Genomic DNA, 17,997 nt, shown 5'->3' with positions numbered 1-17,997 from the left:
CAGCATTTTTTACTGAACTCTTTAATCTGCCCTAATGGATTTGATTTACCCTAGACTAATAGGCTAATATAATAAACCATGTTTTCTGTGATTCATTTGAGATAAATGTTAAGTTTTGTGATCCTACCTGTGTGGTTTCTCTTCCTCCAGAATAACCTAACATTCACAGGTGCCATAAACGGGGATGTGTACGTGTGGAGAGATCACTTCCTGCTTCGTGTCGTGGCTAAAGCCCACACCGGGCCAGTGTTCACCATGTACACCACACTGAGAGACGGCCTCATCGTCACAGGGGGCAAGGAGAGGCCGTGAGTAACGCACTGCTGCACGACCACTGATGATCCACTCAATGATCCTCTTATAACACCATTCCTTGTCAAACCAAAACAACAACACACAATAGCACCAAAATCACATATGGAATTCCACTGGCTAACACTCTCCTCTTGTGTCCATGATGATGATGATACAGTTGAAGTTGGAAGTTTTACATACACCTTAGCCAAATACATTTAAACTCAGTTTTTCACAATTCCTGACATTTAATCCTAGTAAAAAGTCCCTGTTTTAGGTCAATCAGAATAATAGTCAGAATAATAGTAGAGATAATGATTTATTTATTTCATCACATTCCCAGTGGATCAGAAGTTTACATACACTCAATTAGTATTTGGTAGCATTGCCTTTAAATTGTTTAAATTGGGTCAAACATTTTGGGCAGCCTTCCACAAGCTTCCCATAATAAGTTGGGTGAATTTTGTCCCATACCTCCTGACAGAGCTGGTGTAACTGAGTCCGGTTTGTAGGCCTCCTTGCTCGTACACGCTTTTTCAGTTCTGCCCAGAGATTTTCTATAGGATTGAGGTCAAGGCTTTGTGATGGCCACTCCAATACCTTGACTTTGTTGTCCTTAAGCCATTTTGCCACAACTTTGGAAGTATGCTTGGGGTCATTGTCCATTTGGAAGACCCATTTGCAACCAAGCTTTAACTTACTGACTGATGTCTTGAAATGTTGCTTCAATGTATCCACATAATTTTCTCTCTTCATCATGCCATCTATTTTGTGAAGTGCACCAGTCCCCCCTGCAGCAAAGCACCCCCACAACATGATGCTGCCACCCCTGTGCTTCACGGTTGGGATGGTGTTCTTCGGCTTGCAAGCCTCCCCCTTTTTCCTCCAAACATAAGGATGGTCATTATGGCCAAACAGTTATATTTTTGTTTCATCAGACCAGAGGACATTTCTCCAAAAAGTACAATCATTGTCCCATGTGCAGTTGCAAAACGTAGTCTGGCTTTTTTATGGCGGTTTTGGAGCAGTGGCTTCTTCTTTGCTGAGCGGCCTTTCAGGTTATGTTGATATAGGACTCGTTTTACTCTAGCATCTTCACAAGGTCCTTTGCTGTTGTTCTGGGAATGATTTGCACTTTTCACACCAAGGTACGTTCATCTCTAGGAGACAGTGTCATGTTTTGTCTTTTATTATCATGTCTTGTCCCTGTGCTTCCCATTCTATTCGTTTCCCTCTGCTGGTCTTATTAGGTTCTTTCCCTCTTTCTATCCCTCTCTCTCCCCCTCCCTCTCTCACTCTCTCGCTCTCTCTTCTCTCTATCGTTCCGTTCCTGCTCCCAGCTGTTCCTATTCCCCTAATCATCATTTAGTCTTCCCACACCTGTTCCCGATCCTTTTCCCTGATTAGAGTCCCTATTTCTCTCCTTGTTTCCCGTACCTGCCCTGTCGGATCCTCATTTATAATTCACCGTGCTGTGTCTATGTTTTGCCCTGTCGTGTCGTGTTTCCCTCAGATGCTGCGTGGTGAGCAGGTGTCTGAGTCTGCTAGGTTCAAGTGCCTTCCCGAGGCAACCTGCAGTTCTCGATCAAGTCTCCAGTCTGTTCTCGTCTTTACGTGTAGTATTATGCTTTTTGTTTTGTAAAGTTTATTCTGGATTAAATACTCTGTTTTCGCCAAGTCGCTTTTGGGTCCTCATTCACCTGCATGATAGAAGGATCCGACCAAGGAATGGACCCAGCGACTACAGACGCTCGTAACACTGCCGTCGAGATCCAAGGAGCCATGCTCGGCAGACACGAGCAGGAATTGTCTGCTGCTCGCCATGCCGTGGAGAGCCTGGCCGCTCAGGTTTCCGACCTCTCTGGACAGTTCCAGAGTCTTCGTCTCGTGCCACCTGTTACTTCCTGGCCTGCCGAGCCTCCAGAACCTAGGGTTAATAACCCACCTTGCTACTCCGGGCAGCCCACTGAGTGCCGCTCCTTTCTCACCCAGTGTGAGATTGTGTTCTCTCTCCAACCCAACACATACTCTAGAGAGAGAGCTCGGGTTGCTTACGTCATTTCACTCCTTACTGGCCGGGCCCGAGAGTGGGGCACAGCTATCTGGGAGGCAAGGGCTGATTGTTCTAACAATTACCAGAACTTTAAAGAGGAGATGATTCGGGTTTTTGACCGTTCAGTTTTTGGTGGGGAGGCTTCTAGGGTCCTGGCTTCCCTATGCCAAGGTGATCGATCCATAACGGATTACTCTATAGAGTTTCGTACTCTTGCTGCCTCTAGTGACTGGAACGAGCCGGCGCTGCTCGCTCGTTTTCTGGAGGGACTCCACACAGTGGTCAAAGATGAGATTCTCTCTCGGGAGGTCCGTTCCAGTGTGGACTCTTTGATTGCTCTCGCCATCCGCATAGAACGACGGGTAGATCTTCGTCACCAGGCTCGTGGAAGAGAGCTCGCATCAACGGTGTTTCCCTGCTCCGCATCGCAACCATCTCCCTCCTCTGGCTCTGAGACTGAGCCCATGCAGCTGGGAGGGATTCGCATCTCGACTAAGGAGAGGGAACGGAGGATCACCAACCGCCTGTGCCTCTATTGCGGATTTGATGGACATTTTGTTAATTCATGTCCAGTAAGAGGCCAGAGCCCATCAGTAAGCGGAGGGCTACTGGTGAGCGCTACTACTCAGGTCTCTTCATCTAGATCTTGTACTACTATGTCGGTCCATCTACGCTGGACCGGTTCGGGTGCTACATGCAGTGCCTTGATTGACTCTGGGGCTGAGGGTTGTTTCATGGACGAAGCATGGGTTCGGAAACATAACATTCCTTTCAGACAGTTAGACAAGCCTACGCCCATGTTTGCCTTAGATGGTAGTCATCTTCCCAGTATCAGATTTGAGACACTACCTTTAACTCTCACAGTATCTGGTAACCACAGTGAGACTATTTCTTTTTGATTTTTCGTTCACCTTTCACACCTGTTGTTTTGGGTCATCCCTGGCTAGTATGTCATAATCCTTCTATTAATTGGTCTTGTAATTCTATCCTATCCTGGAACGTATCTTGTCATGTGAAGTGCTTAATGTCTGCCATCCCTCCCATTTCTTCTGTCCCCACTTCTCAGGAGGAACCTGGCGATTTGACAGGAGTGCCGGAGGAATATCATGATCTGCGCACGGTCTTCAGTCGGTCCCGAGCCAACTCCCTTCCTCCTCACCGGTCGTATGATTGTAGTATTGATCTCCTTCCGGGGACCACTCCTCCTCGGGGTAGACTATACTCTCTGTCGGCTCCCGAACGTAAGGCTCTCGAGGATTATTTATCTGTGTCTCTTGACGCCGGTACCATAGTGCCTTCTTCCTCTCCGGCCGGGGCGGGGTTCTTTTTGTTAAGAAGAAGGACGGTACTCTGCGCCCCTGCGTGGATTATCGAGGGCTGAATGACATAACGGTTAAGAATCGTTATCCGCTTCCCCTTATGTCATCAGCCTTCGAGATTCTGCAGGGAGCCAGGTGCTTTACTAAGTTGGACCTTCGTAACGCTTACCATCTCGTGCGCATCAGAGAGGGGGACGAGTGGAAAACGGCGTTTAACACTCCGTTAGGGCATTTTGAGTACCGGGTTCTGCCGTTTGGTCTCGCCAATGCGCCAGCTGTTTTTCAGGCATTAGTTATTGATGTTCTGAGAGACATGCTGAACATCTTTGTTTTTGTCTATCTTGACGATATCCTGATTTTTTCACCGTCACTCGAGATTCATGTTCAGCACGTTCGACGTGTTCTACAGCGCCTTTTAGAGAATTGTCTCTACGTAAAGGCTGAGAAGTGCTCTTTTCATGTCTCCTCCGTTACTTTTCTCGGTTCCGTTATTTCCGCTGAAGGCATTCAGATGGATTCCGCTAAGGTCCAAGCTGTCAGTGATTGGCCCGTTCCAAGGTCACGTGTCGAGTTGCAGCGCTTTTTAGGTTTCGCTAATTTCTATCGGCGTTTCATTCGTAATTTCGGTCAAGTTGCTGCCCCTCTCACAGCTCTTACTTCTGTCAAGACGTGTTTTAAGTGGTCCGGTTCCGCCCAGGGAGCTTTTGATCTTCTAAAAGAACGTTTTACGTCCGCTCCTATCCTCGTTACTCCTGACGTCACTAGACAATTCATTGTCGAGGTTGACGCTTCAGAGGTAGGCGTGGGAGCCATTCTATCCCAGCGCTTCCAGTCTGACGATAAGGTTCATCCTTGCGCTTATTTTTCTCATCGCCTGTCGCCATCTGAGCGCAACTATGATGTGGGTAACCGTGAACTGCTCGCCATCCGCTTAGCCCTAGGCGAATGGCGACAGTGGTTGGAGGGGGCGACCGTTCCTTTTGTCGTTTGGACAGACCATAAGAACCTTGAGTACATCCGTTCTGCCAAACGACTTAATGCCCGTCAAGCTCGTTGGGCGTTGTTTTTCGCTCGTTTCGAGTTTGTGATTTCTTACCGTCCGGGTAGCAAGAACACCAAGCCTGATGCCTTATCCCGTCTGTTTAGTTCTTCTGTGGCTTCTACTGATCCCGAGGGGATTCTTCCTTATGGGCGTGTTGTCGGGTTGACAGTCTGGGGAATTGAAAGACAGGTTAAGCAAGCACTCACGCACACTGCGTCGCCGCGCGCTTGTCCTAGTAACCTCCTTTTCGTTCCTGTTTCCACTCGTCTGGCTGTTCTTCAGTGGGCTCACTCTGCCAAGTTAGCTGGTCATCCCGGTGTTCGAGGCACTCTTGTGTCTATTCGCCAGCGCTTTTGGTGGCCGACTCAGGAGCGTGACACGCGCCGTTTCGTGGCTGCTTGTTCGGACTGCGCGCAGACTAAGTCGGGTAACTCTCCTCCTGCCGGTCGTCTCAGACCGCTCCCCATTCCTTCTCGACCATGGTCTCACATCGCCCTAGACTTCATTACCGGTCTGCCTTTGTCTGCGGGGAAGACTGTGATTCTTACGGTTGTCGATAGGTTCTCTAAGGCGGCACATTTCATTCCCCTCGCTAAACTTCCTTCCGCTAAGGAGACGGCACAAATCATTATCGAGAATGTGTTCAGAATTCATGGCCTCCCGTTAGACGCCGTTTCAGACAGAGGCCCGCAATTCACGTCACAGTTTTGGAGGGAGTTCTGTCGTTTGATTGGTGCGTCCGTCAGTCTCTCTTCCGGGTTTCATCCCCAGTCTAACGGTCAAGCAGAGAGGGCCAATCAGACGATTGGTCGCATACTACGCAGCCTTTCTTTCAGAAACCCTGCGTCTTGGGCAGAACAGCTCCCCTGGGCAGAATACGCTCACAACTCGCTTCCTTCGTCTGCTACCGGGTTATCTCCGTTTCAGAGTAGTCTGGGTTACCAGCCTCCTCTATTCTCTTCCCAGCTTGCCGAGTCCAGCGTTCCCTCCGCTCAAGCGTTTGTCCAACGTTGTGAGCGCACCTGGAGGAGGGTGAGGTCTGCACTTTGCCGCTACAGGGCACAGACTGTGAGAGCCGCCAATAAACGCAGGATTAAGAGTCCTAGGTATTGTTGCGGCCAGAGAGTGTGGCTTTCCACTCGCAACCTTCCTCTTACGACAGCTTCTCGTAAGTTGACTCCGCGGTTCATTGGTCCGTTCCGTGTCTCCCAGGTCGTCAATCCTGTCGCTGTGCGACTGCTTCTTCCGCGACATCTTCGTCGCGTCCATCCTGTCTTCCATGTCTCCTGTGTTAAGCCTTTTCTTCGCACCCCGTTCGTCTTCCCTCCCCCCTCCCGTCCTTGTCGAGAGCGCACCTATTTACAAGGTACATAAGATCATGGACATGCGTTCTCGGGGACGGGGTCACCAATACTTAGTGGATTGGGAGGGTTACGGTCCTGAGGAGAGGAGTTGGGTTCCGTCTCGGGACGTGCTGGACCGTTCACTCATTGATGATTTCCTCCGTTGCCGCCAGGATTCCTCCTCGAGTGCGCCAGGAGGCGCTCGGTGAGTGGGGGGGTACTGTCATGTTTTGTCTTTTATTATCATGTCTTGTCCCTGTGCTTCCCATTCTATTCGTTTCCCTCTGCTGGTCTTATTAGGTTCTTTCCCTCTTTCTATCCCTCTCTCTCCCCCTCCCTCTCTCACTCTCTCGCTCTCTCTTCTCTCTATCGTTCCGTTCCTGCTCCCAGCTGTTCCTATTCCCCTAATCATCATTTAGTCTTCCCACACCTGTTCCCGATCCTTTTCCCTGATTAGAGTCCCTATTTCTCTCCTTGTTTCCCGTACCTGCCCTGTCGGATCCTCATTTATAATTCACCGTGCTGTGTCTATGTTTTGCCCTGTCGTGTCGTGTTTCCCTCAGATGCTGCGTGGTGAGCAGGTGTCTGAGTCTGCTAGGTTCAAGTGCCTTCCCGAGGCAACCTGCAGTTCTCGATCAAGTCTCCAGTCTGTTCTCGTCTTTACGTGTAGTATTATGCTTTTTGTTTTGTAAAGTTTATTCTGGATTAAATACTCTGTTTTCGCCAAGTCGCTTTTGGGTCCTCATTCACCTGCATGATAGACAGAATGCGTTTCATCCCTGAGTGGTATGACGGCTGCGTGGTCCCATGGTGTTTATACTTGCGTACTATTGTTTGTACAGATGAACGTGGTACCTTCAGGCGAAATTGCTCCCAAGGATGAACCAGACTATTTTTTTCTGAGGTCTTGGCTGATTTCTTTTGATATTCCCATGATGTCAAGTAAAGAGGCACTGAGTTTGAAGGTAGGCCTTGAAATACATCCACAGGTACACCTCCAAATCACTCAAATTATGTCAATTAGCCTATCAGAAGCTTCTAAAGCCATGACATCATTGTCTGGAATTGTCCAAGCTGTTTAAAAGCACAGTCAACTGTATGTAAACTTCTGACCCACTGGAATTGTGATATAGTGAATTATAAGTTAAATAATATGTCTGTTAACAATTGTTGGAAAAATGACTTGTGTCATGCACAAAGTAGATGTCCTGATCGACTTGTCAAAACTATATATTTTTTTGTTTGTTTTTCTGTCATCCCCTTTTGTTCTCCCCAATTTCATGGTATCCAATTGTTGTAGTAGCTACTATCTTGTCTCATCGCTACAACTCCCGTACGGGCTCGGGAGAGACGAAGGTTGAAAGTCATGTGTCCTCCGATTCACAACCTACCAGCCGTACTGCATCTTAACACAGCGCGCATCCAACCCAGAAGCCAGCCGCACCAATGTGTCGGAGGGTACGCCGTGCACCTGGCAACCTTGTTTAGTGCACACTGCGCCCAGCCCGCCACAGGAGTCGCTGGTGTGCAATGAGACAAGACATCCCTACCGACCAAGCCCTCCCTAACCCGGACGACGCTAGGCCAATTGTGCGTCGCCCCACAGACCTCCCGGTCGCGGCCGGTTACGACAGAGCCTGGACGCGAACCCAGGGACTCTGATGGCACAGCTGGCGCTGCAGTACAGCGCCCTTTAACCACTGCGCCACCTGGGAGGCCCCAAAACTATAGTTTGTTAACAAGAAATTTGTAGAGTGGTTGAAAAATGAGTTTTAAGGACTCCAACCTAAGTGTATGTAAACTTCTGACTTCAACTGTATATTCAGTGGCGTGTCCAGAACATTCTGAATGGGGTGGCCAAGTTGGGGCACAGACCCAGTTTAGTGTTAGGGGTTAGGGAAAATAGGATTTTGAACAGGAATCAATTGTGTCCCTCCACAAGGTTAATAAAATGTATGTGTGTGTGTGTGCGGCACATGCTTTCTCAGTACAAAGGAGGGCGGTGCAGTGAAACTGTGGGACCAGGAGATGAAACGTTGCCGAGCGTTCCAGCTTGAGACGGGACAGACTGTTGAGTGTGTGAGGTCCGTTTGTCGAGGCAAGGTGAGTTCAGCACAGCCAGCACACACCCCAGTGGGAAAGACTATAGGCAAGCGTACAGCAAATGTTAAACCTGAAAATAACTCCCTGAAGTTCCCTTTGGAAATAAATATACAGTACACTAGCTAGCTATATTATTTAAAAAACAGAATTCATGTCTTCTAATTTGATATCATAAAATAAAATGTAGGTACCTTCTCATCTGCAGTTACAAATATCTTCTAATTGGATAGACTGATGATTAGACATTAGATAAGACTTGGTTTTGAGTCAGAATCTTTGGGCCTTTACAACTACACAATCTATGTGGTGCTCTTTCATACATACTTGCTCCTTGTTTATTACACTGCAACAGAACATACATTTTGTTACAGAGTTGGGATATTCAAGGTCAGAGAAGGTATTAATGCAGCGAAAAAAATCACTTTTGCTTTCTTCCCATACTGTGGCTACCTTCGGAAGCTCATAGCCTACTCAGCAGCTTTAGCCACCTTTACAGTAGTAGTATGGGAGATGTGACATATTATTTGAACTAGTCTGTCACGTCAAGTTAAGTCTATAGCTTCAACTAGGGTTTTTGAAGGGTCAAAAACAGTAACCTTCTTGTGTGCCTGTCTACCAGGGTAAGATATTGGTAGGCACAAAGGATGGTGAGATCATTGAGGTGGGGGAGAAGAACGCTGCGTCCAACATCCTGATCAACAGTCACATGCAGGGCGAGATCTGGGGCCTGGCCACCCACCCCTCTAAAGACCTGTTCATCTCCGCCAGTGACGACGGAACCATCCGCATATGGGACCTGGCCGACAAGGTACAGAGAAACACAGAGAAACACTAACACTACTTTTAAAAATCTCAAATGACAGTTTATTTGTGTTCTTGGTTTCCTTTGCACCTGTATTTAGTTAGGACGGTATGTGGCCATTCTAAGGCTACGTCTCATGTTTTGTTATCTCAAAACCCTGCTGTCTGTTTCCTTGATAGAAACTGCTGAACAAAGTGAGCCTGGGCCACCCAGCCAAGTGTGCCAGCTACAGTCCTGATGGGGAGATGGTGTCTGTGGGCATGAAGAATGGGGAGTTCATCATCCTCCTCACCAACTCACTTAAGATGTGGGCCAAGAAACGAGACCGCAGTGCTGCCATACAGGACATCAGGCAAGAACTGAGGAGAGATAGGAGCCACCTGGAGCTGAGCTCTTGTACTTTAACTAGACCATTGTCTACTTCCTGGCTCAACCCTAACCCTTAACCAGATACAGTGGGGCAAAAAAGTATTTCGTCAGCCACCAATTGTACAAGTTCTCCAACTTAAAAAGATGAGAGGCCTGTAATTTTCATCATAGGTACACTTCAAGTATGACAGACAAAATGAGAAAAAAAGATCACATTGAAGGATTTTTAATGAATGTATTTGCAAATTATGGTGGAAAATAAGTATTTGGTCACCTACAAACAAGCAAGATTTCTGGCTCTCACAAACCTGTAACTTCTTCTTTACGAGGCTCCTCTGTCCTCCACTCGTTATCTGTATTAATGGCACCTGTTTGAACTTGTTATCAGTATAAAAGACACCTGTCCACAACCTCAAATAGTCACCCTCCAAACTCCACTATGGCCAAGACCAAAGAGCTGTCAAAGGACACCAGAAACAAAATTGTAGACATGCACCAGGCTGGGAAGACTGAATCTGCAATAGGTAAGCAGCTTGGTTTGAAGAAATCAACTGTGGGTGCAATTATTAGGAAATGGAAGATATACAAGACCACTGATAATCTCCCTCGATCTGGGGCTCCACGCAAGATCTCACCCCGTGGGGTCAAAATGATCACAAGAACGGTGTGCAAAAATCCCAGAACCACACGGGGGGACCTAGTGAATGACCTGCAGAGAGCCGGGACCAAAGTAACAAAGCCTACCATCAGTAACACACTACTCCGCCAGGGACTCAAATCCTGCAGTGCCAGACGTGTCCCCCTGCTTAAGCCAGTACATGTCCAGGCTCGTCTGAAGTTTGCTAGAGAGCATTTGGATGATCCAGAAGAAGATTGGGAGAATGTTATATGGTCAGATGAAACCAAAATATAACTTTTTGGTAAAAACTCAACTCGTCCTGTTTGGAGGACAAAGAATGCTGAGTTGCATCCAAAGAACACCATACCTACTGTGAAGCATGGGGGTGGAAACATCATGCTTTGGGGCTGTTTTTCTGCAAAAGGACCAGGACGACTGATCCGTGTAAAGGAAAGAATGAATGGGGCCATGTATCGTGAGATTTTGAGTGAAAACCTCCTTCCATCAGCAAGGGCATTGAAGATGAAATGTGGCTGGGTCTTTCAGCATGACAATGATCCCAAACACACCGCCCGGGCAACGAAGGAGTGGCTTCGTAAGAAGCATTTCAAGGTCCTGGAGTGGCCTAGCCAGTCTCCAGATCTCAACCCCATAGAAAATCTTTGGAGGGAGTTGAAAGTCCGTGTTGCCCAGCAACAGCCCCAAAACATCACTGCTCTAGAGGAGATCTGCATGGAGGAATGGGCCAAAATACCAGCAACAGTGTGTGAAGACTTACAGAAAACGTTTGACCTCTGTCATTGCCAACAAAGGGTATATAACAAAGTATTGAGATAAACTTTTGTTATTGACCAAATACTTATTCTCCACCATAATTTGCAAATAAATTCATAGAAAAATCCTACAATGTGATTTTCTGGATTTTTTCCCCCTCATTTTGTCTGTCATAGTTGAAGTGTACCTATGATGCAAATTACAGGCCTCTCTCATCTTTTTAAGTGGGAGAACTTGCACAATTGGTGGCTGACTAAATACTTTTTTGCCCCACTGTACCTATCCCTAGCTTCATGTCCACATCCTGGCAGTAACCCTAACCCTAGCATCAAACACAACTCTAACCCTAACCCTAGCTTCATGTCCACATCCATGTTCAAACCTCAACCACAACCCTGACCATGCTTAATGTACAGATCTCAGTTGAACCCTAGCCTCAACCACTACCTTAATGAACCCTATCTTCATGTCCACATCCCTGTTCACTTGAGAAATAATAGGAGAGCCACACACTCTTGGAGCTCAGATGAAATAATTGAATAACCTAATATCCAATGTTTCAACAGACAAGCTGTCTTCATCAGGGTATAATGACAAACACTGCAGATCACTAGTTTATATAGTGTCAAAGGACACACACAGGTGTCTGTAAACGTTGAGACCGAGGGGAGCAAGGGTCTTTAAATTAAAGATCCAGGCAGCCTCGTGTTTTAACAATAAATTGTCGAGGTCACCCCCTCTCCTAGGTTTAACCTTAACCCTTGCCTCAGCCACAACCCTGATTTGGCATAACCCTAAGCTTAATCTTGGCATAACTCAAACCATATATATTATGTCTATTGTGTGACCCTGTCAGGTTCAGTCCAGACAAACACCTCCTGGCAGTGGGCTCAGTAGAGAGTACGGTTGACCTCTACGACCTTACCTTGGGCCCCTCGCTAAACCGCGTGGGCTACTGTAAGGACATCTCCAGCTTTGTTATCCAGATGGACTTCTCTGCAGACAGCATGTTCATTGAGGTATGCTACACTGACCGTGATGGTTTAAAAAAACAGGTGGAATATGATAATTCACTTGAGAGCTGTTGTTGTTAAGTAAACGATAGACACTACAATTGTCCTAAAACCACACAAAATAGATAGTGGAATGAGTTAAATGTTATTTTGCTGTCAAGGTCATTATGTTCGAATGGTAAAAAAAATTGAAATATTATTTGATTATTGTGGAAACCAATTGAGCTAAATCTACAACCTATGTTGTGTTTAATACGGCACTCTTGACCATTTGATCATGTTGCACAGTGTTCTCAACATGATGGACACTCATATATCCATTTCAAAGCATACTGAATGTGGAAAAACCTATATTTAGACACACACATGTATGGCAGGCAGGTCATAATCATTTATAGCCAAGTGCCCTTCTAGTTAAAGGTACTACACATAGGATTTTTTTTTTTAATTGTTACATTTTAATTTTTGAAAATGTCCATAATATATCTGCCCTAAATAGTGGAATGACAGTGTTTTCATGGTATTACTTACCTGCCAGTGTTGTGATTGGCTGTCATACTCACCTATGGATTTCTCCCGCCGGAACGGCATCTGTTGTCCAACTGGGATACCTATTCTGACTTTGGCTATGTTATCTAGTGGAAATCGTCCCTGTTTGCAAAAATTCTACAGTTTTTTTCACTTGAATAGTGTAGGAATTCATTGTATCATCTAAATCGCTGTGAAATATATTTTCATTTTTACAGCTGTTTGAAGCTGATGGACCAAAACTGCTGTTTGAGGCTGGTGGACCAAAACCGGAAGTATCTTTTGTTTTGGTCCACCAGGTTCAAATAGTTTTAAAACAATATTTTTTGCTATAGAAAATATATTTCACAGCGATTTAGATGGTACGATGATTCCCTAAACAATCCAATGCTTGTTTTCTCATTTAAACTAAAATGTAGCTAATTTTAGCAACCAGGAATTGACAGTGATTTCCACTAAATAACACAGCCATAAAGTCAGAACTGCTTTCCCAGTTTGACAACAGATGCCTCTCTGCCGGGAGAAATCAAGTGGCGAATATCACAGCCAATCACAACACTTGTGGGTAAGTAATACTGTGAAACACTATCATTCCAGTATTAGCAGCAGATATATTATGGACATTTTCTGAAAATCAATGCAACAAAAAAAGACTCAAACCTGTGAGTAGCACCTTTAACAGCAGTCTGGAGCTGCTCTAGAGTAACCTCACGCATCAGTATGCTACAAAGTAACCCTATCTGAGGTATTTCTATAGACTCATTCCTTGCTGTTATGGAGACCCTTGCACCTTTTCTGAAATGTTGATGTGACTGGCACATGGTCAGAAACAGGGTAAGATGGTGACTTGGCTTGCTAAATTTAACCTGACCTCAGCGTACAATTACAAGTACAAATGTGTCTGTGGCTTGAAGGGACAGAGGGAGGACACAGAAGGGGAGGGTCCAGTATAGTTGGCCAAGGTCCTCCCAGTCCATTTGAAGTTATATAATGGACTAAGCTCATTACGAGTTCATTGTAAGGCCGGGGTTCAATCCGACTGTGGGTTTTCGACAATACGGCAATGTCCCTGTGTTCGCAGAGATTTTACAGTAAACCCTGCATCTGTCGGCTCAATCGTTAATTGCCTTTAAAAGCCACATTGTCGACAACCCACGGTCTGATTGAATCCCAGCCTGAATCCATGTTTTGGTTGATCTAAAGCATGAAATATTAATGAGGCTTCTATATCTTGAACAAATTTGCATATGGAAAATTATGTCACATTTTCTTTCCTTCCTAGCTGTGCAGACAGTGCTGGTAGATAGATGACTGATGGATTTTAGAGTGATATAATACGACGACATCTGCATATGTGTGCATATGCATGAGTGTGTGTGTTCTGACGTGTCACTGGCTGTGTGTCTACAGGTGTCCACAGGAAACTATAAGCGCCAGGTGCATGAGATGCCTTCTGGGAAAATTGTGACAGAACAGACTGTGATTGACAGGATCACCTGGGCCACCTGGACCAGGTAGAAAGATTAGTTGTAGTCACTGGAATTCAATCAAACCCACATACTCTCTAAAATCAAAACTGAGATCCATATTCAGTAAAGAACGCAAGCACTGCACGGTAACACTATTGAGATATTGCGTCAACAATGGGAGCTACACCTAACAGCTCACTCTGGTAGGGACATTGCAATATGGCAAGCCAAAGCAATACAAATACATTGCTGGTTCAACTTGTTTGAGCTTTAGGCTCGTTGAAGCCATCTGGGCACGTTTTTGTACGGATGTTTAGTGGGGCACACCCAGACATGTTGTTTTGTAGTTGTGTTTGGGTGTCTGTTATTGATCAATGGAATAATAGAGGTCAATCAATACTGTCTGCAGCACAGCTGTCACTGTTCACTTCTCATGAATAGACCCCAAACTCCCTCTAACATCAGTCTTCCCAAGGTTAATGGGTTAAAAATAGATTCTGCATATAAGCAGTTATTATTAGGCAGCCTGGTCTCAGAGCCATACAAAAAATACTTTACGTATTTCTGAGCACTTCCGAGACGTATTATATCTACTAATAGTATAGTTACTTTAGACAAACAAAAGTAGGGAGGTTGGTTGGAGAGGATGGATGAGCGTAATCCGCGACCGTCTAGCAATCCAAAGGCTATTCGTTCCGAGTCGCATCGGGGACAACAGTAGCATTTTAGCTAACCCTTCCCCTAATCCTTATTCTGAACTTAACCCAATTCACCTAACCTGCTACGTAAATTCGAACATTTTATGGAAGTTATACTAACCTTTGTCATTAGTTCCCCTAACCGCCATAACGTAACGTAATATATCATAATAAGTCTTACCGCTTTACGTACATAATAATACGAATTTCCCTGAGACCACGTTGTAATGGGAAACAAACTAATGTCTGGTTGAGATCTTTAGTAGTATGCAGGAATCCTTTTTTTTCTTTCTATAGTATACATATGTTTTACTACTGAGGAGAGAAATTTACTATAGTATTTCAATTGACAGATGAAACTCAAAAATGGCTATTCTGTGGTGGAACAATGTCATCTCAGTATTTTACTGGCAGGCCTGTGGTTTTGTGCAGCATATTCTGCAGTCTGAGCATGGCTCCTCTCCCTCATTTCTTCTCAGTATCCTGGGAGATGAGGTGCTGGGTATCTGGCCGCGGAATGCTGATAAGGCTGACGTCAACTGTGCCTGTGTCTCCCACACCGGACTCAACGTGGTCACCGGGGATGACTTTGGGCTGGTCAAGCTCTTTGACTTCCCATGCACTGAGAAATTTGTGAGTGCTTCACTTCATCTCAACAACATCACTGTGATAGCTTAAAAAATATATGTACAGTGGGGCAAAAAAGTATTTAGTCAGCCACCAAAATGTGCATGTTCTCTCACTTAAAAAGATGAGAGAGGCCTGTAATTTTCATCATAGGTACACTTCAACTATGACAGTCAAAATGAGAGAAAAAAAAATCCAGAAAATCACATTGTAGGATTTTTTATGAATTTATTTGCAAATTATGGTGGAAAATATGTATTTGGTCACCTACAAACAAGCAAGATTTCTGGCTCTCACAGACCTGTAACTTCTTCTTTAAGAGGCTCCTCTGTCCTCCACTCGTTACCTGTATTAATGGCACCTGTTTGAACTAGTTATCAGTATAAAAGACACCTGTCCACAACCTCAAACACACTCCAAACTCCACTATGGCCAAGACCAAAGAGCTGTCAAAGGACACCAGAAACAAAATTATAACCTGCACCAGGCTGGGAAGACTGAATCTGCAATAGGTAAGCAGCTTGGTTTGAAGAAATCAACTGTGGGAGCAATTATTAGGAAATGGAAGACATACAAGACCACTGATAATCTCCCTCGATCTGGGGCTCCACGCAAGATCTCACCCTGTGGGGTCAAAATGATCACAAGAACGGTGAGCAAAAATCCCAGAACCACACGGGGGGACCTAGTGAATGACCTGCAGAGAGCTGGGACCAAAGTAACAAAGCCTACCATCAGTAACACACTATGCCGCCAGGGACTCAAATCCTGCAATGCCAGATGTGTCCCCCTGCTTAAGCCAGTACATGTCCAAGCCCGTCTGAAGTTTGCTAGAGAGCATTTGGATGATCCAGAATAAGATTGGGAGAATGTCATATGGTCAGATGAAACCAAAATATAACTTTTTGGTAAAAACTCAACTCGTCCTGTTTGGAGGACAAAGAATGCTGAGTTGCATCCAAAGAACACCATACCTACTGTGAAGCATGGGGGTGGAAACATCATGCTTTGGGGCTGTTTTTCTGCAAAGGGACCAGGACGACTGATCCGTGTAAAGGAAAGAATGAATGGGGCCAATGTATCGTGAGATTTTGAGTGAAAACCTCCTTCCATCAGCAAGGGCATTGAAGATGAAACGTGGCTGGGTCTTTCAGCATGACAATGATCCCAAACACACCGCCCAGGCAACGAAGGAGTGGCTTCGTAAGAAGCATTTCAAGGTCCTGGAGTGGCCTAGCCAGTCTCCAAATCTCAACCCCATAGAAAATCTTTGGAGGGAGTTGAAAGTCTGTGTTGCCCAGCAACAGCCCCAAAACATCACTGCTCTAGAGGAGATCTGCATGGAGGAATGGGCCAAAATACCAGCAACAGTGTGTGAAGACTTACAGAAAACGTTTGACCTCTGTCATTGCCAACAATGGGTATATAACAAAGTATTGAGATAAACTTTTGTTATTGACCAAATACTTATTTTCCATCATAATTTCCAAATAAATTGTGATTTTCTGGATTTTTTTTCTCATTTTGTCTGTCATAGTTGAAGTGTACCTATGATGAAAATTACAGGCCTCTCTCATCTTTTTAAGTGGGAGAACTTGCACAATTGGTGGCTGACTAAATGCTTTTTTGCCCCACTGTAGTTACTGAATCCATAGAGCAGCCATTGTTGGCTGTGGCTGCTCCAAATGTTTAATACTTCTTTTGATCCTCTGCAGGCCAAACACAAGCGATACTTTGGGCACTCGGCACACGTGACCAACATTCGCTTCTCCTATGATGATAAATATGTGATCAGCACTGGAGGACATGACTCCAGGTATGCAGAGCTTGTGTTAAGGCTTAACCACATGTTAGATGAATTATGTTATACAGTTGAAGTCGGAAGTTTACATAGTTTACAACCACTGCACAAATGTCTTGTTAACAACTATAGTTTTGACAAGTTGGTTAGGACACCAACTTTGTGCATGACACAAGTAATTTTTCCAACAATTGTTTACAGACAGATTATTTCACTTATAATTCACTGTATCACAATTCCAGTGGATCAGAAGTGTACATACACTAAGTTGACTGTGCCTTTAAACAGCTTGGAAAATTCCAGAAAATGTCATGGCTTTAGAAGCTTCTGATAGGCTAATTGACATAATTTGAGTCAATTGGAGGTGTACCTGTGGATGTCTTTCAAGGCCTACCTTCAAACTCAGTGCCTCTTTGCTTGACATCATGGGAAAATCAAAAGATATCAGCCAAGACCTAAGAAAAACAATTGTAGACCTCCACAAGTCTGGTTCATCCTTGGGAGCAATTTCCAAATGCCTGAAGGTACCACATTCATCTGTACAAACAACGCAAGTATAAACACCATGGGACCACGCAGCCATCATACCACTCAGGAAGGTAGAGATGAATGTACTTTGGTATGAAAAGTGCAAATCAATCCCAGAACAACAGCAAAAGACCTTGTGAAGATGCTGGAATAATATATAATAATATAATAATATATGCCATTTAGCAGACGCTTTTATCCAAAGCGACTTACAGTCATGTGTGCATACATTCTACGTATGGGTGGTCCCGGGAATCGAACCCACTACCCTGGCATTACAAGCGCCATGCTGTACCAACTGAGCTACAGAAGGACCACAGGTACAAAAGTATCTATATCCACAGTAAAACTAGTCCTATATCGACGTAAGCTGAAAGGCCACTCAGCAAGGAAGAAGCCACCATTCCAAAACCGTCATGAAAAAGCCAAACTACGGTTTGCAACTGCACATGGGGACAAAGATCGTACTTTTCGGAGAAATGTCCTTTGGTCTGATGAAACAAAAATAGAACTGTTTGGCCATAATGGCCATTGTTATTTTTGGAGGGAAAAGGGGGAGGCTTGCAAGCCAAAGAACACCTTCCAAACCGTGAATCACGGGGTGGCAGCATCATG

At 45.1% G+C, this 17,997-nt stretch overlaps 1 protein-coding gene across 4 annotated transcripts in view; it reads left to right on the top strand.

Annotated features, from left to right (window-relative positions):
* Window positions 1-17,997, top strand: part of LOC124038315 (echinoderm microtubule-associated protein-like 6) — a 100,003-nt gene that overhangs the window by 78,911 nt on the left and 3,095 nt on the right. For all 4 annotated transcript variants that reach the window (XM_046354040.1, XM_046354038.1, XM_046354039.1 and 1 more), the window contains 8 exons: window positions 151-308; window positions 8,040-8,154; window positions 8,774-8,962; window positions 9,136-9,308; window positions 11,575-11,737; window positions 13,670-13,773; window positions 14,906-15,059; window positions 16,769-16,869. In XM_046354040.1, coding sequence (XP_046209996.1) covers window positions 151-308; window positions 8,040-8,154; window positions 8,774-8,962; window positions 9,136-9,308; window positions 11,575-11,737; window positions 13,670-13,773; window positions 14,906-15,059; window positions 16,769-16,869 — 1,157 coding nt within the window. The remainder of the gene's footprint in view (window positions 1-150; window positions 309-8,039; window positions 8,155-8,773; window positions 8,963-9,135; window positions 9,309-11,574; window positions 11,738-13,669; window positions 13,774-14,905; window positions 15,060-16,768; window positions 16,870-17,997) is intronic.

The sequence above is a fragment of the Oncorhynchus gorbuscha genome, linkage group LG06, assembly GCF_021184085.1.
Source record: "Oncorhynchus gorbuscha isolate QuinsamMale2020 ecotype Even-year linkage group LG06, OgorEven_v1.0, whole genome shotgun sequence".
NCBI lineage: Eukaryota > Metazoa > Chordata > Actinopteri > Salmoniformes > Salmonidae > Oncorhynchus > Oncorhynchus gorbuscha.
This window is presented reverse-complemented; position numbering and strand designations above follow the sequence as displayed.